This window comes from Haliotis rubra, unplaced genomic scaffold (genome assembly GCF_003918875.1).
Source record: "Haliotis rubra isolate DU_JTF1 unplaced genomic scaffold, ASM391887v1 Scf434, whole genome shotgun sequence".
Classification (NCBI taxonomy): Eukaryota; Metazoa; Mollusca; class Gastropoda; order Lepetellida; family Haliotidae; genus Haliotis; species Haliotis rubra.
Genome location: NW_025767118.1, coordinates 836225 through 862466, shown reverse-complemented (window position 1 = coordinate 862466; position 26242 = coordinate 836225). Strand labels below are relative to the sequence as shown.

Below are 26242 nucleotides of genomic sequence, written 5' to 3'. Positions count from 1 at the left end.
TATGTATTAAGCCTAATGGCGCCCGCTTTATTTTCATTGTCAATATCCAAGTATATCACGTGATTGTTATTACAACGTTTACAAATACCCTTCATATGTCATTATTGATAAACTTGTTATGTTACGAAACAATTACCAATAGTCGAAGAACATTCTTACGCAATACATCCTATTTTCAACAGAGGGTATATATATATTACGTCTGACATCCATTTTGCGGCTGTATATCAACAGAGCCAATGTATCGAGACCACTACCAAGAAAACAGCCGTTATATTGACAAACAGCTATGTCTTTCCTCAGAGTGGTGGAGACGATAGCCTAGTGGTTATAGCGTTCGTTCGTCACGCCGAACACCCGGGTTCGATTCCCACGTGGGAATGACCCTTTTTATTACCTTAAGCAGACCTTTATTTAGGGGACGGTATGTGAATACAGCGGCGTGCATTGCATAGTTTAGGTTCGTAAAAAACCAAGTTCAGTTCTTTTAAAAAATAGTTTTTTCATCTTTGTACACCTCTGTCCCAGGCGACAAATTTAATAAGAAACTTAAAAAAAGATAACATTTTCCAAAGGCCATTTGTTACCCCACCCACAGGTGCCTGTAACGGAGAAAAATAGCGTCATATTGTTACAAGCTTTACAAGCCTATGTGAACCCATGCTCATCGTGAACCTCTGAATCCATAGATAACCCGTGAAGATCCGGGTAAGAAATGATCTTCAGTACCCTATGCTTGTCGTAAGAGGCAACTAACGGGATCAGGTGGTCAGGCTCGCTGACTTGGTTGACACTTGCCATCGTATCCCAATTGCGTAGATCGATGCTCATGCTGTTGATCACTGGATTGTCTGGTCCAGACCTGATTGTTTACAGACCGAAAACAATATGTGATATTATGATTGACAACATTTAAAAAACCCAGGCTAACACACAAAAGAGAGCCCTCAATGAGAATTTGGTAGAGTTTTCTTCATGTCCAGTTTGATTGGTCGCTAACATGGTAATGAAAAATCATAAATATTTTGAGATCGCGAAATCCACGGGAATGGACCCAAGTGTCAGGTCAGATTGACCTAAATGCGAGCCTTGATTGAGACAACGCTTCAAGGAGAAAGATACTTCGTGTTGGATATTCGCGAGATTTTTTGAGAATTAAATGCATAAAATATGATTTCCCCGAAACCGACGGAACAGAGTGCAGCACTCTACCCAATTCGTTCCCAAAGTGCAGATAGAACTCCTGCAAATGTATTTCCTTTGCTGTGTAAACGTCATTCCATTACTCCATATGATGGCAAGTCGTATTATATTCGTAAGATTGCTGAAGGAGTTTGTTTAGGAAATGAAGTTGTTTTGTTTTTTTCAAGCGAAAGGAAGCTGTTTAAAATATTGTTTTCGTTCCGTTTCGATAGCGTAGCTAGCTTTTACCGATCTATCCCCTACGGACCTGGAAACTATCGCTATGGATACTGTTCTATGGCAGAATATATTCGAGATAATAATAATAATAATAATAATGCTAATTTTTGCGCCTAGAATCCAACACGATGCTGCTCTCTGGCGTTACATTATTACCCTGACGGAATTGTACTTCCAAAGCTGCTACTAAGCGCGACCGTATAGGTCCGTACATCCGCTTCTCAGGTACCCATTTTGAACAGCTGGGTGGACTGAGTGCAATGTGGACGAAGTGCCTTGCCCAGGGACACAACACAGTATGAGACCCAGGTCACAAATTTTGGTGTCTCCACCGGGATTCGAACCCGGGCCTTTGGCGTGAGAGGCCAGCACGCTAACCACTACCACCACCGTGCTCCACGGTATGCATTTGTATAGCAATCGTTCGTCAAAACGCTTGTGTTCTATTCCCAACTTGGGTTCAATGTGTCAAACCCTTCTTGGAGTATTGGTGGCGCATTGCGTAACGAGGCGATAGACACTCCCTACCTCACTCACTCACACAAGGGGCGGTGCGGGTAGCCTTGTGGTTAAAGATCGTCACTCGTCAGGTCGAAGACCCGGGTTTGATTCCCCATATGGGTACAATGTGTGAAGCCCATTTCAAGCTGAAAGCAGTGTAAAACCATATTCACTCACACACTCACAGAGTAAACGGATCGTAGTGTCGATACATGACATTTATTATGGAGAATTTTGTTGTTGAAAATGAATATGTAAATCAGAAATTGAAAAGAAGAAGGAGGCTTTCATTATTGGTATGTATATTTAAAAAAAATGTCCGGCATTCCCTTCTCTTTCTACCTTAACAATTATCAACCCACAAACTCGTATTGATCAAATCGGTTACATTATTGAATGCGAGTTCTGTTTCAGCAATATTATCAGCACTCTAAACAAAGGGCCGACTTTCTTCGTGAGTCTGGAATCAATGGTTTCGTTCTCTCCGCGTAACTATGGCACCAGAGCCTTCAATATTTACACACTAGTGATAAGAGCCAGCGATAAGTGTATTTATCAAATATTTGGTCTGTAAACGGAAGAATTTCAAGGTCAACCTTGTTTCCAGGCTTTATAGTATTTCTTCTACATGCATGTGTTTCTAGGTTTGTAGGCGTGTAGCAAGCCATTTTTTCGTGTATGCCCGATAGGTTGCAAAGCTGTATATTTAGATATAAATCTGGCTTGTCCAACTTTCATAGCAAAAATCATGTATAAGCCTGGGATTTTTTTTATAATGGAAGCTGCGCCCCTGGTTTGTCAGCAACTCATCGCTGCTAATGGGTTTCTCAATAATGGTATACGTTTGAGATCTGCATCACTTCGGCCATATGAGTGAGTGAGTTTGGTTTTACGCCGCTTTTAGAAATATTCCAGCAACATCACGGCGAGGGACACCAGAAATGGGCTTCACACATTGTACACATGTGGGAATCGAACCCTGGTTCGGCGTGACGAGAGAACGCTTTAACCACTAGGCTACCCCACCGCCCCCACTACTTTGAGGAAACATTATTTGAATACTGTTTATTTGAACCCCGCTCACTCAGTTTACTTTTACGAATTTGCACTGAAATAAATTTTACACCTTGAAGAATTTGTGAACATTTTACTCCCGTAATTTGTTCCGCGATACTAACAAACGGAGACCTTGGAATCATATTATGACACTGTCACCTCACTCCAACTGAAGGATTAGTGAGGGTTTCGGGTTGATAGCCGATTTTAACTTTATGGTGCAGGTCTCTTTTACCAGTGGTGAAACGGGGAGGGTACTGACACACCTAGAAACATCGGGGTGAACCGGTTTGGATTCCTAGGTTTATTGGACTCAGCTCTACCCAGTGAACCCCTGAGGTATCCGAGTGGACGTAGATACAATGTGGCAGGAATGGTGTAGGTTGTGACCTTGCCAGTCGCCTCTATGGTCAAGTCGAAAGAACGATATTTGGGTGTTTCTATCTCCCGCCGTGTCCTAGCAGCAGGCTAAAACATGCTACTTGTTGTTACCCTGTCTCGGCATTAACGCGAATAGAACAAAGACTGCGGACTCCGTGTAATGTCTGAGTGGGGTATCCCTGTCACACTGTGGTATGTCATGTCATGGTAGAACTATATAATCGGTATCAGTCCGGACAGACACGCACGCACGCACACACACACACACACACACACACACACACACACACACACACACACAAAAGCACGCGCAGAATATATACTCATTGAAAAGAATAAGGGATCACATGAAAGTACAAGTGTTCCTTTATTCTTTTCCAGAATTTCACCCACAGGGCAATTTAAAGCTTGCGAAGAAACCTGGAAACGAATGAAGGAACACTTGTACTTTCATGTGATCCCTTATTCGTTTCCATGAGTATATAAGCGCAAAATTTGAACGCTAAGTTAAACCCATTTCATCACTGACTGAGAATGGCGAGCCAGGAACAGATGACACAGGATAAGCAAGTTTGACACTGCCAGGATACACACAGTGATCCGGTTACTGTTCCTACCTTGTCTGTGTGTAGACTAGAATCTGTCCGGCAACCGTAATATACAATAAAATACCAAGATCAACGATGACGCCACGGTTCCCTGGTCATATTGTCCCTATTTACTTCACATCAGACTTTAATTAATATTCAACACAATATCCCAAACAGTTATATGATATTTGCAAAATCGATAACAGACATCATGCCTCAAAACAATTTCAGCACACCAGCCGCTGTCTGGAATACAGCGATACAAAACAATTCCATACCAATGAAAAAACTGTCCTATATTCCAAAATAATATTAATTTAAACAACATAAACAATGACAATGCAACATGTGGTTGATGGGGATACATACTGTTTAATCGATAATTCTTGCATAAATATGTATATAAATGCTTATTGCCTGAAAGTACAGTTCAGTTTAAACATATTGGTCCTATTATGTTGTTGACATCTGAGCTGTGTGTCGATTCAGATTATGCGCCTTGTATTGACTGATGCTGTTGGTCTATCGATGTTTGAGTCTCTTTCAACAACGCGCTTCCTTCCTGAGTTGCGACGTCCGTTACTCCATCGATATCGTGCCCGTGATGTCGTGTGATACAACATCAAGAAGTTTAAGGTTTCAATGTGATACTTAATGACACGTTCCTGTACATTATGGCCTAATCGGAAATGTGACTTCGTGGGATATTGATCGTACTATAATTAAATATCTCAACCGTAAAGATGGTAGCAGAAACATTCCATCTATTTTAATGACCTAGCTATTATTAAAACCGTGTGCGCCATGGGATTAAACATACCTTGATGCTAAACAATATCCTGTAAGAATTCACTCATTTATCAGTCGATTTTCTTTATCATGTGTTAGTTCTCATTTTAAAGGCAGCTATCGAGCGAGTTCCGTAGGCTGGAAGACCTAAATTACCACGTGACCTACAAACTTTGTGGAGTTCTCATTTTAACGCAAGGGTTGTAACTATTGGCAATGGTGTTGATGTTGGTGTTTGTGTTGGTAATGGTGTACAGTATAGTGTAGGTCAACAACCCCTATGTTTGACATGATACAAACACCCATAATAGCGAGTTCGAATTACGGCTCATCCAGATTATTCCTTCCTTCATTTAATTATGTATCCCCGTGTCCTTGTTCAAAATGCAAAGTTACTTTATACTTTAATATATAATGTCTTCTCATGACCCTCAAACCATATCCCACCCCGCCCCACCCCACCTCTCGTATTATTTTGTGTGACCCTCTCATGATTCCCCCCTCATCCATCCAGGCGTTGAAATGCTCCTTCACTGAAGGAAACTGAAGTACACAATCGTGATGTCTTGTGTTTCCCATATCTAGGGCAGATCAATATATATGAACGCATTAACAGAGGCGATGTTCAATTTATTGATGGTATTGTTCTGAAGGTCGCTGTGTTGTATGATCGATGACAGCGCATTCATAAACGTGCATGTAGTCAATGAAATGCTCGCAGAATTAGACATGTGTCATGACTACAGGTGTCAAACGTGAAGAACGCAGGATAATTACTTAAAGTTTGTGTTTGTTGTTGTTTAACGCCACACTCAGCAATATTCCAGCTATATGGCGGCGGTCTGTAAATAATCGAGTCTGGACCAGACAATCCAGTGATCAACAACATGAGCATCGATCTACGCAATTGGGATACGATGGCATGTGTCAACCATGTCAGCGAGCCTGACCACCCGATCCCGTTAGTTGCCTCTTACAGCAGGCATGGGTTACTGAAGATCAATATTCTAACCCGGTTCTTCACTAGTGTATAGTTTATGTAGTGAGTAGGAATGTTATAAAGTGTGTAGATGATTGTAGGGAAGGTATAACTGACTGACTGAGTTTGGTTTTACGCCGCTTTTAGCAATATTCCAGCAACATCACGACGGGGGACACCAGAAATGGGCTTTACACATTGTGCCCATGTGGGGATTCGAACCCGGGTCTTCGGCGTGACGAGCCAACGCTTTAACCATTAGGCTACCCCACCGCCCTAGGGAAGGTTATAAAGTTGTGTGTAGATGATTGTAGGGAAGGTTACAAAGTCGTGTGTGGATGAGTGTTGGGAAGGTTATAAAGATGTGTGTAGATGATTGTAGGAAAGGTTATAAAGATGTGTGTAGATGATTGTAGGAAAGGTTATAAAGATGTGTGTAGATGATTGTAGGGAAGGTTATAAAGTTGTGCTTAGATGATTGTAGGGAAGGTTATAAAGTTGTGTGTAGATGATTGTAGGGAAAGTTATAAAGATGTGTGTAGATGATTGTAGGGAAGGTTATAAAGTTGTGTGTAGATGATTGTAGGGAAGGTTATAAAGATGTGTGTAGATGATTGTAGGGAAGGTTATAAAGATGTGTGTAGATGATTGTAGGGAAGGTTATAAAGTTGTGTGTAGATGATTGTAGGGAAGGTGTAAAGATGTGTGTAAATGATTGTAGGGAAGGTTATACAGATGTATAGATGATTGTAGGGAAGGTTATAAAGATGTATAGATGATTGTAGGGAAGGTTATAAAGTTGTGTGTAGATGATTGTAGGGAAGATTATAAAAGTGTGTGAGGATGATTGTAGGGAAGGTTATAAAGATGTGTGTAGATGATTGTGGCGAAGGTTATAAAGTTGTGTGTAGATGATTGTAGGGAAGGTTATAAAGCTGTGTGTAGATGATTGTAGGGAAGGTATCAAGTTGTGTGTAGATGATTGTAGGGAAGGTTATAAAGATGTGTGAAGATGTTTGTAGGGAAGGTTGTAAACTTGTGTGTGGATGATTGTAGGGAAGGTTATAAAGTTGTGTGTGGATGATTGTAGGGAAGGTTATAAAGATGTGTGTAGATGATTGTAGGGAATGTTATAAAGTCGTTTGTAGATTTGTAGGGGATTGTAGGGACGGTATAAAAGTTGTGTGTGATGATGATTGTAGGGAAGGTTATAAAGTTGTGTGTGGATGTTGTAGGGAAGGTTATAAAGTTGTGTGTGGATGATTGTAGGGAAGGTTATAAAGTCGTGTGTAGATGATTGTAGGTAAGGTTATAAAGTTGTGTGTAGATGATTGTAGGGAAGGTTATAAAGCTGTGTGTAGATGATTGTAGGGAAGGTTATCAAGTTGTGTGTAGATGATTGTAGGGAAGGTTATAAAGATGTGTGAAGATGTTTGTAGGGAAGGTTGTAAACTTGTGTGTGGATGATTGTAGGGAAGGTTATAAAGTTGTGTGTGGATGATTGTAGGGAAGGTTATAAAGTTGTGTGTAGATTATTGTAGGGAAGGTTATAAAGTTGTGTGTAGATGATTGTAGGGAAGGTTATAAAGGTGTGTGAGGATGATTGTAGGGAAGGTTATAAAGTTATAAAGTTGTATGTAGATGATTGTATAGAAGGTTATAAAGATGTGTGTAGATGATTGTAGGGAAGGTATAAAGTTGTGTGTGGATGATTGTAGGGAAGGTTATAAAAAGTTGTGTGTAGATGATTGTAGGGAAGGTTATAAAGTTGTGTGTGGATGATTGTAGTGAAGGTTATAAAGTTGTGTGTGGATGATTGTAGGGAAGGTTATAAAGTTGTGTGTGGATGATTGTAGGGAAGGTTATAAAGTTGTGTGTGATGATGTTGTAGGGAAGGTTATAAAGTTGTGTGTGGATGATTGTAGGGAAGGTTATAAAGTCGTGTGTAGATGATTGTAGGTAAGGTTATAAAGGTTTGTTTGGATGATTGTAGGAAGGTTATAAAGTTGTGTGTAGATGGTTGTAGGGAAGATTATAGAGTTGTGTGTGGTTGATTGTAGAGGTTATAAAGTTGTGTGTAGATGATTGTAGGGAAGGTTATAAAGATGTGTGTGGATGATTGTAGGGAAGGTTATAAAGTTTTGTTTGGATGATTGTAAGAAGGTTATAAAGTTGTGTGTAGATGATTGTAGGGAAGGTTATAGAGTTGTGTGTGGATGCATGTAGAGGTTATAAAGTTGTGCTTAGATGATTGTAGGGAAGGTTATAAAGTATTGTGTATATGCTTGTAAGGAATGTTATAAAGTTGTGTTTGGATGATTGTAGGGATTTTTATAAAGTGTGAAGTTCATTGTAGGGAAGGCTATAAAGTGTGTAGATTGATGTGAACGTTATAACGTTATGTGTAGATGATTGTGAAGTGATTCATGAACACTTATTTATGATTTAGCCAACCCTGCTTTCGGTAGACATTGTGACCCTACTGATACGTATTGCTCGAAAATATCATTGTTCGGCTGTCATGTAGTACTGCCTAAACGGCAGGAATTGTTCGGTATTCAGTCGACAATACAATATCAGTACTGCCCCAGGCATAATCTATATAACGGAATTAGCCGAGTGGATCCGAATGCATTTAAATAAAACAGCAGCCAGTCGGATTCCTTGCAGCAACAATGGTTGATTTCCCCAACAGATATGAAGACTACATATGCAAGGCTGAGGGTTACGCTTGCCTTGCGAGTAACAATCCGTTGATTGCATCAATTACTTTCTTTTCCTCCGACGTTACATTCAACCTTTGCACAAGATTTCTCTTTTGTAAACGCTTAAACACATGTGAATAAATAATCTCTCTCGCCTAAATTATACATGATCGATGTGTTGGGAAACAATCAAGACCTTGAGAAATGTCTGCGTTTTGTTGAAAAAGCTTTGACATGACGATTGTGATCAATACTTGGCCAACAACACCCAAAGTTGAATAATAATGGACTATGATGCAATTACCGATAAACGTATGCGCATCAACTACTGCAGGCTGAAACATGAATAGACGATTGTTGAGACTGTTGGGCATGTTCTTACGTTTATTTAGTACTGTAGATGAGGGGTCAGTGTTTGATGTTTTCTATATGACATTGGAAGAATGCACATACATTTGCAAACCTGTCCATAGTTTGGTTTTATGTTGCTTTTAACTATATCCCAACAATATCACCTTGGGGGACACAAGAAATGGCCTTCACACATTGTACCAATGTGGGGAATCGAACCGGGTCTTCGGAGTGACGATCAAACGCTTTAACCACTAAGATTCCCAACCGCCCGCTGGTACATAGTACTGTTTTCCCTATATGGTAAATATAGGGGGGAGAGAGGAAGGGGTGAACTGTCTGTCAGAAAACTGAAAGTTCAGCTAACTAGATATATGGACTTTCTATCGTGTGGATTAGTTTCAGTGCCACTTGAATAAACTATTTCTGTTGTTGCATATGAGAGGGACGCCGAGATGACGTAAAGAGACGTTTTCTATTTTGATAAAACCCTGAAGAACATATCGGGAAATTGTTGAAAAATGTTCGAACCCGAGACCAACGGATCCGGAGAAGGCTAGGGGGAGGGTTGTTCTTAATTCAATGGATTGCCCAGTCATGACAGGAAGGAAATACTAGGGCATTGATGCAGAAATGACGTTTTATAGTTTACAGCGATTTTACTATCACAATGGCTTGAAGATGCATGCATGTTTAACATGGGCTTTTCCGTCTTTCTACAGGATGCAAACCGGAAGAAAACTTGAGAAATAACGTCCTGAGAGGAAGAAATATATCGATTTGCCTCAACTCAAATTGCAAGTTTTATACATAAATTCTGATTGTGATTTAAATGTGCGTGTGTAAATATCAAACCCAGCACATCCCGTTTCGCCTTTTGTGATGGCGTCCCGCTGTCCACTATACACGTGCTTGACCTAGGTCGGATCTACGACACCGGAGTTTAAAAAGTGATGAATCTGGCAGTTGTTGTCCACACGAGTTCACCACCAAGAGAACCATGACGACGGGATGATGTATGAGTTAGAATAATGTTGTCACAGGTTTGGCAGGGACATGACCAACTTCAGCAGCAAGGCATTTAGCACGACGACGACGACAAGTGAGACTGTCTCCCACTCCCAAGAAACCAACCAAGGTCTCGAAGGGAAACTACTCTGGATACCTGGGGTGTTAATGGGTGTTGCAATGATGATGTTTCTCGGTGTGTCATTTTACAGATACCATATGCGCTTCCGCCGGAAACGGAAGTTAGCGATGGAGTATATTTATCTTTCTCAATCCACCAAGCGACCTAGAATCGGAGCTCCATTATGCTTCACAAACAATCTACGCCTGAGTGAGTTGTGTAATTCATTCCCGTTAGCGGCCTTAGCACCCACTGAAGAAAACGGCGACATCCATGTCAGAATTACAAATACCGAAGCATCAGATCAAAGGGCGATAACTCAAAATGGCTTTACTTATTCAAATCCTACATTTAAAAACGATATTGGGGAAGACGGTGACTCTGACAGTTTAACAAATGCAGAGATACACAGTCCGTTTGAGAATTTAAGCGCACCAACTGTCGATCATGCTGAAGTTGATCTCAGACTTTCAGAACTCTGCGAACAGTGTGCCTCCAAGGCCCTCGCCATGGATGCTGCGAGTCAGTCGAACAGAACTAGTGTAATAAAGAGTCAGTTTGCACCAATAGACGATTTTACCGAACATCGACCGACATTTAACGTCGGGGATGACTTTGAAATGATGGATGCTTTCCATGGACCACCGCGGGAACGACGGCGAATGTCCGTGGATGTCAACCGCAACAAACGCCCAAAAGGTCAGTCGTTTCCTTATTCTACAACAATTTATCTTTGGAATCGTTTTCGTAATACATTGTACTGAAAATGCAACAGAGACGTGTTCGCGTGTATTTAAAGTCCGGCTCCTATGCTGATGAGAACACCCCTGGCATCTGTATATGTTAAATGATGTTATAGTTAACCGTCTGGATGCCAGGGGGACATAAATGGCCCTCTTCTTCAACCTTCACATTGAAATCTCATCTCATTCAACGTACCCCACGCACACAAACACACTTAACAGCACTTATAATTCAGTGGATATCTTGGTATCACCTAGTGTCATTTTAGGCAAAGCAAACTTGCTGAAATGACCCCTGAAAATTAGGTCCATCTCGCCATTTTTGACACATTGTGAAATCGCCATTCACGGCGTTATTTGGCGTATGTTTTGAAATGTAAATATCGGATACTTACTTGGAGAATTGAATTTCAAAAATAGGAGATAAGTGATCACTGACATCTATTTGTCATCAAGTCACCAATAATTATTCGGAAAAGTAGCTGATGACCTTACATCACAATGGGTAGCACGGACGCCCAGTCAAGTTGCCGCCATTCGCTGTTCAGAGTTGCGTCCCTTGGGGACGTCTGAAGTCTAAGACAGTGGGTTCGAATCCCGTTTCGCCACGAATATATTTTATGGTTTGTCAGCACCATACCAAAGTGTTAACGTCTAAGACATACATCACCTTCGGCTACCCTCGCACACAAGGGGCGATGGGGTAGCCTAGTGGTTAAAACGTTCGCTCGTCACGCTGAAGGCCCGGGTTCGAATCCCCACATGGGTACAATGTATGAAGCCCATTTCCGGTGTCCCCCGCTTTGATATTGCTGGTATATTGCTAAAAGCTGCGTAAAGTCTCACTCACTCACTCACTCGCACACAAAGTTTAGTTTTACGCCTCTGTTAACAATAAACCAGCAATATGACGGCGAGTGGTACCAGCATGCTTCACTATATGCTTCACTCATTGTACCCATGCTGGGAATCGAACCCGGTGTTTTCGGCGTGGCCACTTATTGATAAAGAAAGCCACACACAGTCGAGGATTTTGTATTAAATTTCATCAGACACTGATCGTGGAGAGTTCCACGCTGCTTATATTGAACTTCTTGATGCCTTTCCTCAGGTACACCGGTCTTGTGTCCCCTCTGTTTCGCTGGACATACCAAACACCTGTGAATATGGATTTGTTTGTACTGACAAAGTTCTTTTGTTGTTGTAACTAGTTATTACTAGAGCATTTTCAGCTTGATGTGCTTAATATACTAACCAGCATAATAACACGATTAATACCTTAATGTATTTCATTTACAGGACTCAAAAGTTGATATCGCCATGACTGTTGCGTTTTTAATGATGGCTAGTATATTGCAGAGCGGGATACCTATATCCTTCTATAACATTGTAAGTTGTTCACTGGTCACGAGGGGTACATCAACCAATGGGCCCGAGGCACCAGTGAACAACGTATTTATCTTCCTGGACACCTCAATGTTAATTTTGAACTGTTTGATACACGGGTATTGCATCATAATACGGAGTACCAGAGTTAGGCAACAGGTCAAACACTACTAACACGAAGTACGCAACGAATTCCCACAGTTCGGCATTTCCAGCGGGTAACATAGAAAATGTTACTCGCTTGTAAGCGGGGTAAATTGATTGGGCTCAGCCAATTAGAAAATGACATTAATATGTGAGGTAAGATAAATATCTATAGTGATCCGAAATGGAAACGTAGAATCGACATTAACACGAAAGTCGAGACAGAAATTTTAGCAGTTAACATTGACTCTATGTACTCGCCTGACATCGAATGACTGTGTGATGTTATAACGTTTGATTATGTCGTGTCTACCTAAATACACAGAATAGCTTAATTTGGTTTTTGTGGCCATTTTGTCAAATATTACAAGAATTTGAATATGCTAGTTCAGAGTGTTTCAGTCTAAGCCCATGATGTGTGTTTGTGTAAAGATAAGTAATTAAATTTTGCATGCAGTCATGTGCTGTTTAAAACTTTTAATTCAAATAATTATCATGCAGCACTTAGAATTACTGTTATTGTGAAAGGACTCGCAAAAACATGATCCATGGATGGAATGAAATATGACCTAAGTATTTCTTTGCATGGCTTATATAATTCAACTGCGAGTACGTATACGAGACGTATTCTTTGAATACAATGCCTACTAACGCCTTGTATTGTCCGAATCATACGATTGTGCATATTAGTATTAATATACTAAACACGTTTCTTGTGTTAGTTATCACTTACGTTACCATGGCAACTATTGCAGCCTTCATAAACGTTAATGATAGTTCAGTAACTGGGCTTATTTGTTTCCTTTGAATATTTTACGGCGCTTCGGAAAACAGTTAAATATATATCTACACGAGGTCACTTGTACAATATATCTCACTATTGATCGTTTATAGATCACCACATGTTGTGCACTTCGATTATATAATGTGCTAAAATATGTAATGCCATGTTCGTATTATTGAGCTTATGTCTTTTTATATAAACCGCCATTCTGCTTTGACCGTGTCTATATTGAATTGCCATTGTCAACATGTCTATCACGTGGAACATATGGTGGTGTCGCGTGTCACGCAAGCTTAATGAAATATAATGAAAGCTTGCCAGGGTTCGATTCCCGAGACAAGTACAATGTGATTAAAATATCTCGTATCATCCCAATGATATTAACCCGTGAAGATCCGGATTAGAATTGGTCTTAAGTAACGGGATCGGGTGGTCAGGCTCGCTGACTTGCTTGACACATGTCATCGTATCCCAGTTGCGTAGATCGATGCTCATGCTGTTGATCACCGGATTGTCTGGTCCAGAATCGATTACTTACAGACCGCCGCCATATAGCTGGAATATTGCTGAATGCGGCATAAAACTAAACCCAGTGATATTGCTGGAATATTGCTTGAAGCGTCGTAAAGCCTTATTCACTCACTATCAAAGAGCGAATATAGACCGTTTGGCTCAAAAGCGGACCGATGTATTGCAATCTAACTCGAAAACTAATAATCATAAAATACTCAATGAAACACTGATCATAATCAAAACGTCAGACCAACTCTGTGAGGTTTTTGTAGAATTTATGTCCTAAAAATGTCCTTGCGAGGGAGGAGTGCAGAGAAAGGGACAGTCAGGTGTGCGAGAAAGGGACAGTCAGGTGTGCGAGGAAGGGACAGCCAGGTGTGCGAGAAAGGGACAGTCAGGTGTGCGAGAAAGGATGGAGACAGCACAGCACTGGTTATCAATGAATCAATAACTTTGTCGGCACTTGTGCACGTGCTTCTCTAACACCTGGCTGTCCCTTTCTCTGCACTCCTCCCTCGTAACAAATAGTGAACTGTGTCAAAATTTAATGATAGTTTGTTAAACAACTTTTTTTAATTTTAGGACATAAATTCTGCAAACAAATCACAGAGTTGGTCTGATGTTTTGATTATGATCAGCGTTTCAATTAGTATTATAGGTTTAGTAGTTTTCGAGTTAGAAGGCAATTCATCGGTTCGCTTTTGAGCCAAACGGACTATAACAGGCTGATGATTAACATGTAATATATTTTATCTTGACTTTTATCATTTATGGCGCATCCAGCTTCATATCATCTTGGCTTTTAACATCAGTAGCAAAAGTACGTCTTGCATCTGAAACAACCTTAACTTTAGATAGGCATATTTTTTATCGTTTTAATTTTTAAAATAAAATTCTCAAGTATATCTAAATAGAACATGAGATTATGTCTATTAAAAGTTACGTAGAATAGTTAGATTAATCACAATTGTCACAAAATGAAGTACATGATACACTCCATACCAACTATTTCTTCTTGGTGGCACCTGAGATGGTTCAGTTAAAACAGTGAGAGATGTATGCCGTGTATGCCATACACGCCTGGCGGGAACGTTTGACATTCAAGGGAGATAACCACGCCTTACTTGTCCTGATTTTGGATCATCGAGCGGTGTATTGGCTCGTTTTCCTGCTGCTGTTTTTGAGATGCACTCGGATAACAATGTCATCATCTGTTCGAGTGTTTATTGTATTTCAACTGCTGTTCCGAAAGAGGTGGATTGAATAAATGTTCTTGATCACAACTGAAATACAATGGAGTAAGGACTGCAGCTTTCTTAAGCTGATTGATATCCATGTTCGTCTACTGGCAATGTGTTGAGTTCACCTGGTGTGTTTCGTTTTATTTTTGGAGGTTAGAATAAAAAAGAGTTCCTCCCTCATCGTTTTGAGTACAGTGTGTCCGAGAAACAGTTTTTGTTATGGGTGATTTTCAGGGGATTTCCCAACGAGACAATAAATACATTCGTCATACCTCGACCTTTTCCGTAACCTACAGAGCTTGTCCCAATGGAAGGAGAAGCCATTCTCAAACTGGTTTGAATAGTACTAGGAGTGTACGTCAGATCCGTGCTTTACCTCCCATTTCATTCGTCACCAATCGCCCCTTTCCGTAACCTCTCGCTATTCGGCTTGTCCGGAATAACACGAGTTGGTCACGAATGGTATTATTCCGCACAAGCCGAATAGCGAGAGGTTACGGAAAGTCGCGAGTGGTGACGAATGTCTTCAGATGAGACCATTGGCTTGATGTCAACATGTTTCCAAACAGAAAGAGGAGATGAAAATTCGCAAGAAACATTTACGTGACATGTTTTGTTGAGAAACATATTTTTCACGTCTCGTAATTAGACAAAAAACCGACAGACACATAAGTAGCTGCATTAGAACAAGATATCCTCTGTACTCACTGAGTTTCCCGTTAGAAAGTCCTGTATATCACGGCATTAGCTAAGGATTCTAGCCGAGGAAATGTGCGGAAATGGAAAACTCGGAGTTTGAGTGCAGGTAACGAGTTGCTGTTAACAGGCCGTATTATTTACAACAGAAGGTGGTTGTTAACGACCCCAATCTGTCGCTATAGGAACGAGTTGTTTGTTTTTGTTTGTTGTTTAACGCAGCACTCAGTGCAATTTCACCTTCAGGGCAACACCTATAAATATGAAAGCTACAAAACTCAACTGCCGTCACATAATATGATATGGTATGTATGTAAGTAACGTATCCTTGGCTAACACCTAATCTCTGAGTCAGTGAGTACCACTCAGCAATATTCCAGCTATATGGCGGCGTTCTGTGAATAACCAACTCTGGATCAGACAATCCAGTGATCAACAGCATGAGCGTCGATCTACGCATTTGGGATACGATGACATGTGTCAACCAAGTCAGCGAGCCTGACCACCCGATCCCGTTAGTCGCCTCTTACGACAAGCATTGGTTGCTGAAAAACAAGTCTAACTCGGATCTTCACGGTGCCATTGGAACGAGTACGTGCAGCAAGGGGATGCCTACATTTACAATTACATGTTACATTTTGACATACCCTTGTAATGAATGAACAGTCAATATGGATAACGTTTGTGTATGTAATATTTTTATTATTTTGTTCATGAAAACGTAGAACTTAGTGGTTTTATTAAATTTTCTGTCTTTGTATTTGTTCTATGATCCCCTTAATGAATTTTGTCATTGTGCTCCGTGTTTTGTTAAAGTGTTTCTGGCATAGAAAAAGGTCCACTTCTGAAGTCTTATTTTTCTGAGGTGAGCGGTGCCACCATGGCCAACATTCCTGAAATACCACAGTGTTGGCACCACAGATTGGCTCCACATTTGTAACCAGGTCTTCTTCAGTCAAAACATTACTGGTGATGTGTGAAGACAGTTAAAACTTTACTGGTGATGTGTGAAGACAGTTAAAACTTTACTGGTGATGTGTAAAGACAGTTAAAACTTTACTGGTGATGTGTGAAGACAGTCAAAACTTTACTGGTGATGTGTGAAGACAGTTAAAACTTTACTGGTGATGTGTGAAGACAGTTAAAACTTTACTGGTGATGTGTGAAGACAGTTAAAACTTTACTGGTGATGTGTGAAGACAGTTCAAACTTTACTGGTGATGTGTGAAGACAGTTAAAACTTTACTGGTGTTATGGAAAGACAGTCAAAACTTTACTGGTGATGTGTGAAGACAGTTCAAACTTTACTGGTGATGTGTGAAGACAGTTCAAACTTTACTGGTGATGTGTGAAGACAGTTAAAACTTTACTATTGATGTGTGAAGACAAAAAGTTGAAAACAAAAAGTACCCATAAAATGGCAGGGTTGTCCCTGTGGCAACGGCGCCCTGCTGTTACACGAATTGGCGATACAACAGTCAGTACTATTTGTGGAGATCGTGCCGTCTCCAAATTAAATTATATTTTTTACAATAACACTAATCGAGGATGCAAAAAAACCTTTTACTCCTGAAAGAACGCTACGTTTATTTTCAGAATGCACCAAGTCCTCATACATACTACAATAATGATTTACGTACATGATACAGAGACATGATAGGGTACAGCGTTAAGGAAGGGACACACCATAGACACTATGTCTCTTGTGCACTGAAGTTCAGATTGGAATACGTTAAAGGACCGGTGAAGTGCCTTGGGAAATCTAGATACTCTGGACCTTCGTGATCTGGAGTGACGTGAAAAATATTTTACGCTTGAGTTTGCAATGTTCCATGTGTTTGAGAAAGCGAGTCTGGGGCAAAGTACTGCTTAATATTATAATACAGGTCAACGCTAAAGAATAATCAGCATCCATAATGTGTCGGAACAGATTCCATTGGGCTTAAAGTCAAAATGGTGCTGTAGACACTGCCCTACCAGATATATACATATATGTATGTATATATGCATGCATGCATGTATGTGCGTTTGTATGCATGTATGTATGTGTATATGTATGTGTGTGTGTGTGTGTGTGTACATATTAATCTATCATATGTTTATCTAGGTCAAGAAATGCTGCATGATTCCTTACAATGATTAAGTGAGTATGGATGTACGGTCTCACACCAGGGGCACCTGAAATGAGCTTCACACACTGTACCCATGTGTGGAAACGAACCGGTGTATGCGTGACGAACGAACGCTTTAACCAGTGGGCACCCCACCGCCCCGTGACAGTTTACGAATCGTAACAGGCTGTGTATGTATGTATGTATGTATGTATGTATGTATGTATGTATGTATGTATGTATGTATGTATGTATGTATGTATGTATGTATGTATGTATGTATATGTATGTATGTATGTATGTATGTATGTATGTATGTATGTATGTATGTATGTCCCCACGTTATACTTATAGATTCGAAACGTACAAGAATGTCAATAGTCACTTATAACTGCTACCAAGACAACCCAGGTCCTCAGGGGTAATGTTACGACAATCAGGTACAGGAAAAATAAGCACAATATTTTATTGGTAACAATGAGAGTCTCTTCCCCCCCCCCCTTCCCCTACCCCAATCAAATTGAAACACAAAGGTTAACCATTAAATCGGACCGTACATAACTACAGTCGAGCACCGTTGTGTCGAACTCTGATAACGCGATATCTCGGTTGTCTCGATGCAACATCCTTCAATATCCAGCAATATCCTTCATAATTTAATAGCTTCAATCAATTGCTGCCTGTGGCAATAAGTACAAACGCACTTATAACAATCTATATTCCCACATAACAATGATTTTAGACTATTGTGAAACGGTTGTCGAGCGATGCATCCAATCGCCACCGCGGGTTCGATTCCCCACGTGGCTGCAATGTGTGAATCTTATTCCTTGTGTTCATTCTTTGGATATTCCTTGAATATTTCCAAAACGGCGCAAAAACAGAATCACTCACTCACTCTTTATCTATTACCTGCGTGGCTAATTTATAGTCTGTCTCACATACCCTGAGCCTTAATCTTCTATTTCCGCCTAGGCCATTCTGTAATGTGAAAACGCTGAACGAAACAAGATTTCTCTCAGGTTCTGATTCTGATTCTGATTCTGCCATCTGTGGTTTATATTACCATATACATATTCTTAGAGATTAGGGACCCGTGAAGATCCGGGTTAGAATTGGCCTTCAGTAACCCACGCTTGTCGTAAGAGGCGACTAACGGGATCGGATGGTCAGGATCGCTGGCTTGGTTGATACATGTCATCCCAATTGCGTAGAGACCGCCTCCGTGGTGTAGTGGTTAGAGCGTCCGCCCGGAGAGCGGAAGGTCGCGGGTTCGATCCCCGACCGCGTAATACCAAAAGACGTTAAAATATGGTACTTGTTGGTCCCTGCCTGGCGTCGGCATTAATGGGTACAACAAGGACTGGTCGGCTCGGAGTCAGTATAATGTGTCTGAAGGGGGTATTCATGCTTCACTGCAGCGTGGTATCTTAGTGGGCTAGCACTATAAAACCAGCTTAAGTCTGGGCTAGTACAAGCAACCGCACATACACATACACAGGCATGCACGTCGTCATATGAGCGAAATATTCTCAAGCACGACGTTAAACCCAATTTCACCTCACCTCACCAATTGCGTAGATCGATGCTCATGCTGTTGATCACTTAATCGTTTGGTCCAGACTTGGTTATTTACAGACCGCCGCCATATAGCTGGAATATTGCTGAGTGCTGCGTAAAGCTAAACTCACTCACTCACTCAGAGATTGGGCGTTAGCCAGGGCTACGTTATTTACATACCATTTAATATTATGTGATGGCAGCTGAGTTTTGTAGCTCTCATATTTATAGGTGTTGCCCTGAAGGTGGAATTGCACTGTAAGACATGGATACGACTTTGACACATGAATCTATTTCACTTCATGAGGAATACTCACATTTTGACACATCAGCAGACATATTAGGATCGCACACCTGGTTACTTGACTGAATGTCAATAACGGTCTGGGCTTGATACAGATGATCTCAGATATAGATCTTGGCAGTAGCTTGTTGGCTGGCGTATTCTTGTTGCTCCGTGATATGTTTGCGAATGTAAGGCTGTGAAGTTGGCTCGCTGATCCAGTATTGTGGATACGGTAGCCTAGCTTCAAGTCTATAGTGCTAAGCTATTTTGGGGGGACAATGTGTTCTATTTATTTGTTAGAAATTACTATTTAAACTATTAATTATTACTTTAGAGACTTATGCAAGTCTTCTATATACCAGACTGTTATGATCAGTTGTTCGAATCCCGGATTCTCCTTGTTTCTAGGTTTGTCTGTACCACACCCGTGATTATAATTCCAACATATCCAAGACCTGCATTTATTCGTGCTTGGCTCCTACATCGACCGACTATTCCACATCGACCGACTATTTAGTCTTGTGGATAGCGCTCTTGAACGGAGGGCTTTAACGTCGGTGGTTTGATCCCCGGCTCTATGAGACCAACAGATGGTACTTGTTGTTACACAACAAGATAGGGGAGACATCACTGACTGATATGTCCGGTACACGTTTGTCTTAGTGATGTTTAGACCTTGTATCTCAGTGGGATGGCATCATAAAACAAGCATTAGTGATGAGTAGTACGAACAGATACGCACGCACGCACGCACGCATACACGCACGCACACACACCACATACACATGCACGCACACGAACTCACACACACCAAACACCACACCCACACAAGCAGACGCACGCATGCAATAACACATATACACGCATGCACACACACACACACACACCATACTACACAAACACGCACGAACGCACACACCACACATTTACGCACGCACACCACACTACGCACACACAACACCACACATATACGCACACACGACTATTATATATATGTTTGTTTCACAGTCCCTGAACCACATTATTTACCCTTCTGCCAATGCTAAAGCTCCAAATGAAGCAAGTCCAGATTTCCTCTGGTTCTGAATCTCCCACCAACCTGGGGCTTCTTTTCAATTTAAGCCATTTTTTTATCAAAATTATCAATTAATTGCTATCAAAAACAGCGTCAGTCCAGGTGATCTATACGCAGTATTCTTCAACGTGACGTTAAATCACATTTCACCTGACATCAGTCTCACATGGTGGACTCGGGGCTATAAGACAACCTGACCTACAGTACGCAGAACGGCGGTACACTAAACTCATTAAATGTCCATGTACTATAGATTAGTAACTGGGACACCCCACTGTTGTTGTCTTTCTTTCCATACAGGGGTTACGGCCTAATCCGTCGAATTTTGAACAGTCAGAGGTGCCGATCCGTCGAATCGTGCTTGAGTGGTTCTGTGCTAATCGGTCGAATTTCAGATTGTGTTAACACACTGGGAGCGTCTAAGTTCATTAATTAAGTGAGTGAGTGAGTGAGTTGGGTTTTACGTCGCTTTTAGCAATATTCCAGCAATATCACGACGGGGGACATCAGAAATGGGTTTCACACATTGTGCCCATGTGGGGAATCGAACCCGGGTCTTCGGCGTGACGAGCCAACGCTTTAACCATTAGGCTACCCCACCGCCCCTCATTAATTAAGGGATCGGCTTGTATTGGATTAGACTACATGTTTTCTTAAATAGTTTGAACTCAATTCAGTTCAATTCTTTATTTACCTTTAGCTGTACAGCTAATCGGTTGTGAAAATGAAAATATAGTCGAAATTTAGACAAATATTTTGTATAAATTGCAGGAATTGATTTTTGAAGCTAATATTGCAAAGTAAAAGTATCCCAGGTAGAATATAGTTCAGTTCCTAGCAGCTTACTCACTGGTTGTGTTGGACACTTCCTCGGTGTATGGTAATCGCGTATAACATTCCTACAAGCTGAAAAATTGTCGATGAAATAATGTTTCATTTTGTTGAATGCAGATATAGATATAATGTCCTTGTATATATTTCTCCTTATGAAGGCATTTTATTTAATGCATCAATTTCAATTTTGTACAAGAGAAAAAAAACCCATGTATTTAATTCATCAATTCTCATTGCATCATATGAGTGGGCAAAGATAAGAACAATTATCCAGCCTCATGTAAGAATGTCGAGTTTTGATTGGTTCACGTGACTCTGATAAAATACCATGTACACCCGTCACGATCCGCGAGCAGGGAGTACAAAAGTCATATTATCCCACCACGCCTCGGTGACCACGCGAAGTGAGAAAAGCGTGCATCGCCAAGCCTTTAGTAACGTGCGCTGCATTGAGGTCAATCGATCAGCTGTTGTCAACATGGCAGCAAGGAAACGTTTGGCCACAACAACTGAGAATGAAATTGAAGCAAAACGTTGTTTGATTTTTTAAAAAACATTCGGCTAGATAAATGCGTTATCACCTCGTGTCGAGGGAAATACGGGGTTTTATCAGTCCCTCGTAAGGTTGTATTCCCCTCGCCTCCGGTTCGTAAGGTTGTGTTCCCCTCGCCTCAGGCTCGTGGAATACAACCTTACTCGGGACTGATAAAACCCCTTATTTCCCTCGACACGATGTGATAACTTATAAAGTACAACAATATAGAGAGTCAAACCATCCAACACCCCTGGCGTCTTTTCTTGGTATGATCCAATGTTTTGATAACTAATTAATAGCTAAGATCACAGTGCTCATCCGTCGAATGCATTTTACAACTCTGAAATCAGAAATCGACGGATCGGTACGCGACCCACAAAGGTCGGATTAGCCTTGCTCCAAGCAAAGGCTGTATATTAATTCTATCCTTTAAAGATGCAAGTCTAGATAAGCGGACAGTCTGTAACTATGTATATTTTTTTAATTATCATTTAAACTATTAATTATTTCCTTAGAGACTTGTGCAAGTCTGAGGTGGGATGTTCTGCCATGTTCAGGTATCGCACGAACGGCATTGCTGGTGACAACGTTCTACATCACCATTACACCTTCGGTAACATTGATAACATTTAAACAATGTAATGTTTCAAAAAGCCAGCTGAGAGCGGTTTTGAGAAACCGCAAGAACGCGACGTCGAGAATGCCAGCCATCACTCATGGTAGTGACATTTCTTTGTTGAAGATAATGTTCGAACAACACGATTTGTTGACATTTCCCCTGGCATTTTCAAACATTTTCTATCAAAGGCAAGGCAATAAACTGTCATTTCATATTTAGTTTTCCGTAAATTTCATCAATTTGTACCAATGATATTATTGATGTGCTCGGAGTGTTGTTAAGAGTGTAGGTGATCGTGTTTGTTGTTTATGGCTGTTCTCTACACTATTCCAGCTATATGACGGTAGTCTGTAAATACTCGGGACCTGGAAATATAGTGACTGACATCATGAACATCGATCTACGATCTGGGACACCGTGACATGTGATTATTCAACCTATGAAGATCCGGGTTAGAATTGATCTTGAGTAACCCAGGCTTGTCGTAAGAGGCGACTAACGGGATCGGGCTGTCAGGCACGCTGACTTGGTTGACACATGTCATCAGTTCCCATCCGGTTGCGTAGATCTATGCTCATGATGTTGATTACTGGATAGTCTGGTCCAGACTCGATTATTTACAGACTATATAGCTGGAATATTGCTGCGTGCGGCGTAAAACTAAACTCACTCACTCACTCATTCAAATCTGAATACCCGATCCATGCATTACGACAAGCATTGAATTCAAATTCAAACTGGACTCCTAACATGGGTGTTGGCCAGAACACTTGAATTACACTTTATTAACACCCGTTAAAAGCATGTGAGTTAATTTATTGTCTTATAACTTCCCATCGAAAATTTCTCCTCCATATAGCGACTGCTAAAATCAAGATGTATGTGTATATAAGAGATCTGAAGACATTATAGATACATGTCACCTGAATCTGATGACTTTGTAATACTTAACAGGTGTAGAGCGGCACGCCAGTAAGGACTGATATTCATACTTGCCTGCAAGGCTGCAAGAAGTATAAAGTGGCAGAATTCATGAAAAATATATTCATAACCATTGTAAAATTGAACCACGTACCCACGCTCTTCTCTAACTAAATGCGCTAAGTTTGCTGCGCAAACCAATAGTGGAACCAGTTTAGAAGTAGGTACGGTAACCAGTTTACCAGAAAATGTGTGTCAGCCTGGTTCCCTGGGTCTGTTGCGCCAGAGCTAACGCTCAGACACGTTAGCCAAGGCGCAACAGACCCAGGGAACCAGGCTGTGACCCATCAGTCGACTCCGCAAGGAGTATGGTACTGGAATGTGAAGTTCGGATTAAATTAATGAAATGGTATGCCTGTATATTATCAGACACCTCTACATATTGATACATCAGAAGTGAAATGGTATCTGTCAGAATTTCACACCTCGGTTCTTTGTGTCGTATTCCAATTTTACATCAAATGCTTCCAGAGGGAATTTGACGTTCCTACTGCTCCTATAAGACCCAAGCTCCAACCCTAGTATTTCTTTATTCTATCGACTCACAATTTCTGTCTTTGTTTAATAATTCATAGGGGCAGTGGTGTAGCCTTTGTGGTTCAAACGTTCGCTCGTCACCCAGAAGACCCGGGTTCGATTCCCCGACATGGGCATAATATGTGAAGCCCATTTCTGGTGTCCCCCGCCGTGATATTGCTGGAATATTGCTAAAAGCGGCGTAAAACAATACTCATTGACAAGAATTGATATTGTGAAGATGTCACACTGAATAATTTCATTAAGTGTTCCTCCGAACTATCATTTCTTAAGTGCTTGAGCACCTTTTACTTTAGTCTGAAGAGAGCATTTCAAGGTCTAGGTTATATTGATGTTGGACCTAAAGAAGTGTCAACATGCTCTATTGACAGAGTATCTGTGATGGTCCGGGCTAGAACAGATCTTCAGCAACCCACTCTTGATGTAAGAGGTAGGGGCGGTGGGATAGCCTAGTGGTTGAAGCGTTCGCTCGTCATGCCGAAGACTCGGGTTCGATTCACCACATGGGCATAATGTGTGAAGACAATTTCTGGTGTCCCCGCCGTGATATTGCTGGGATATTGCTAAAAGCGGCGTAAAACCATACTCACTCACTCGTAAGAGGCGACTGGTCAGGTTCGGCGACTGGCTTGATGCATGTCATCCTATATATTTTCGTTTATCCGTGGTCATGATGACAGTCACTGGATTGTCTGGACCCGACTCGATTAATTACAGAACTTAAATCTTAAATATTTCTCAATGCGGCTCTAAACAAGAAACACATTAATGGTCTGTTGTCTACTGTTTTGGCCAAGGCGATATAACTGGCCGCCAGCATGAAAGGGAGGGATTGTCTCCGTGTAACTATGAATATCATTCACTCCAAGACCGGTATACACCACAAGCTGTCGTAAATGGTGGGGTAGCCTTGTGGTTGAAGCGTTCGTTCGTCACTCCCTGGGTTCGAACAAGGAAAGTTGTGTTGTAACGTCTTGTTGGGACTGCCAATTTTCCTGAGTGCAATTCCCCTTTAAAATTAATCCACGATCGTCTTCGTGAAAGAAATAACTGTACTCATGTAATTACACGTTGTTTTTAAGAGTGACACACGTCTCAGATAAGTTCACATATCTTCCATTGATTCGCAGGGCACAAGATGCAGTTAGGTCAGCTGATAATGTCATTGGTTCAATGAAACCACAAGGGGGGTTGGCAGCGCTTCAAATAAAAACCAGTTGAGTCGCTAATTGACTAAACCCAGTTAGGCCTTGAATGGAGACTTAGTAATTGATCTGGTAAATGCTTAGAGCGAAACACATACGGCAAGACGACCATAAAAATGACATGGCGTATGATCGAGCTTTTACAGATTTAGCGTTTTATCTATACAGCATGAGGGCTACTTGGAGGTCACTAAGCACACTCGTCCACGTGGCTTGTACTGAAAAAGAGTCGTGTCTTGAACTGAAGTCAAAGCTGCAAGCATTTGGTTCAGAAATTGTAAGAGAAAGAAAACACCAGTCTTGGTTGGTGGCTCAAAATGAAACAAACAAAAAATGGTTGGTTGGTTTGTTGTTTAACGCCGCACTCAGCAATCCAGTGATCAACAGCATGAGCATCGATCTACACAATTGGGATAAATCCGTGAAGATCCGGGTTAGAATGGGTCTTCAGTAACATATACTTGTCTCCACTGTGAAGATCCAGGTTAGAATGTGTCTTGAGTGACATATTCTTGTCTCCAACCGTGAAGATCCGAGTTAAATGGGTCTTCTGCAACCCATGCTTGTGTCCCACCGCGAACATCAGGTCTTTAAATGAACTTCAGCAACCTATGTGTCTTTAGCAACCCATGCGTGTCTCCCACTGTTAAGACCGGGTTAGAATTAGTCTTCTGCAACCTGTTCATGTCTCCACCTGTGAAGATCTGGGTTAGAACAGGTCTTCAGCAACCCATGCTTATCTCCACCCTTGAAGATCCGGGTTAGAATGGGTCTTCAGCAACCCATGCTTATCTCTACTCTTGAAGATCTGGGTTAGAATGGGTCTTCAGCAACCCATGCTTATCTCCACCCTTGAAGATCCGGGTTAGAATGGGTCTTCAGCAACCCATGCTTGTCTCCACTATGAAGATCCGGGTTGTAATCGTTCTTCAGCAACATATTCTCGTTTCCACTGTGAAGATCCGGATTAGAATGGGTCTTCAGCAACCCATGCTTATCTCCACTCTTGAAGATCCGGATTAGAATGGGTCTTCAGCAACCCATGCTTATCTCCACTCTTGAAGATCCGGGTTAGAATGGGTCTTTAGC

General features: G+C 41.2%; 1 protein-coding gene across 2 annotated transcripts in view; it reads left to right on the top strand.

Moving 5' to 3' along the window:
- Positions 1-26242, top strand: part of LOC124289156 — a 120316-nt gene that overhangs the window by 10908 nt on the left and 83166 nt on the right. For both annotated transcript variants that reach the window (XM_046725766.1, XM_046725765.1), the window contains exon 2: positions 9497-10602. In XM_046725766.1, the coding sequence (XP_046581722.1) occupies positions 9831-10602 (772 nt within the window). In that variant the 5' untranslated portion in view covers positions 9497-9830. The remainder of the gene's footprint in view (positions 1-9496; positions 10603-26242) is intronic.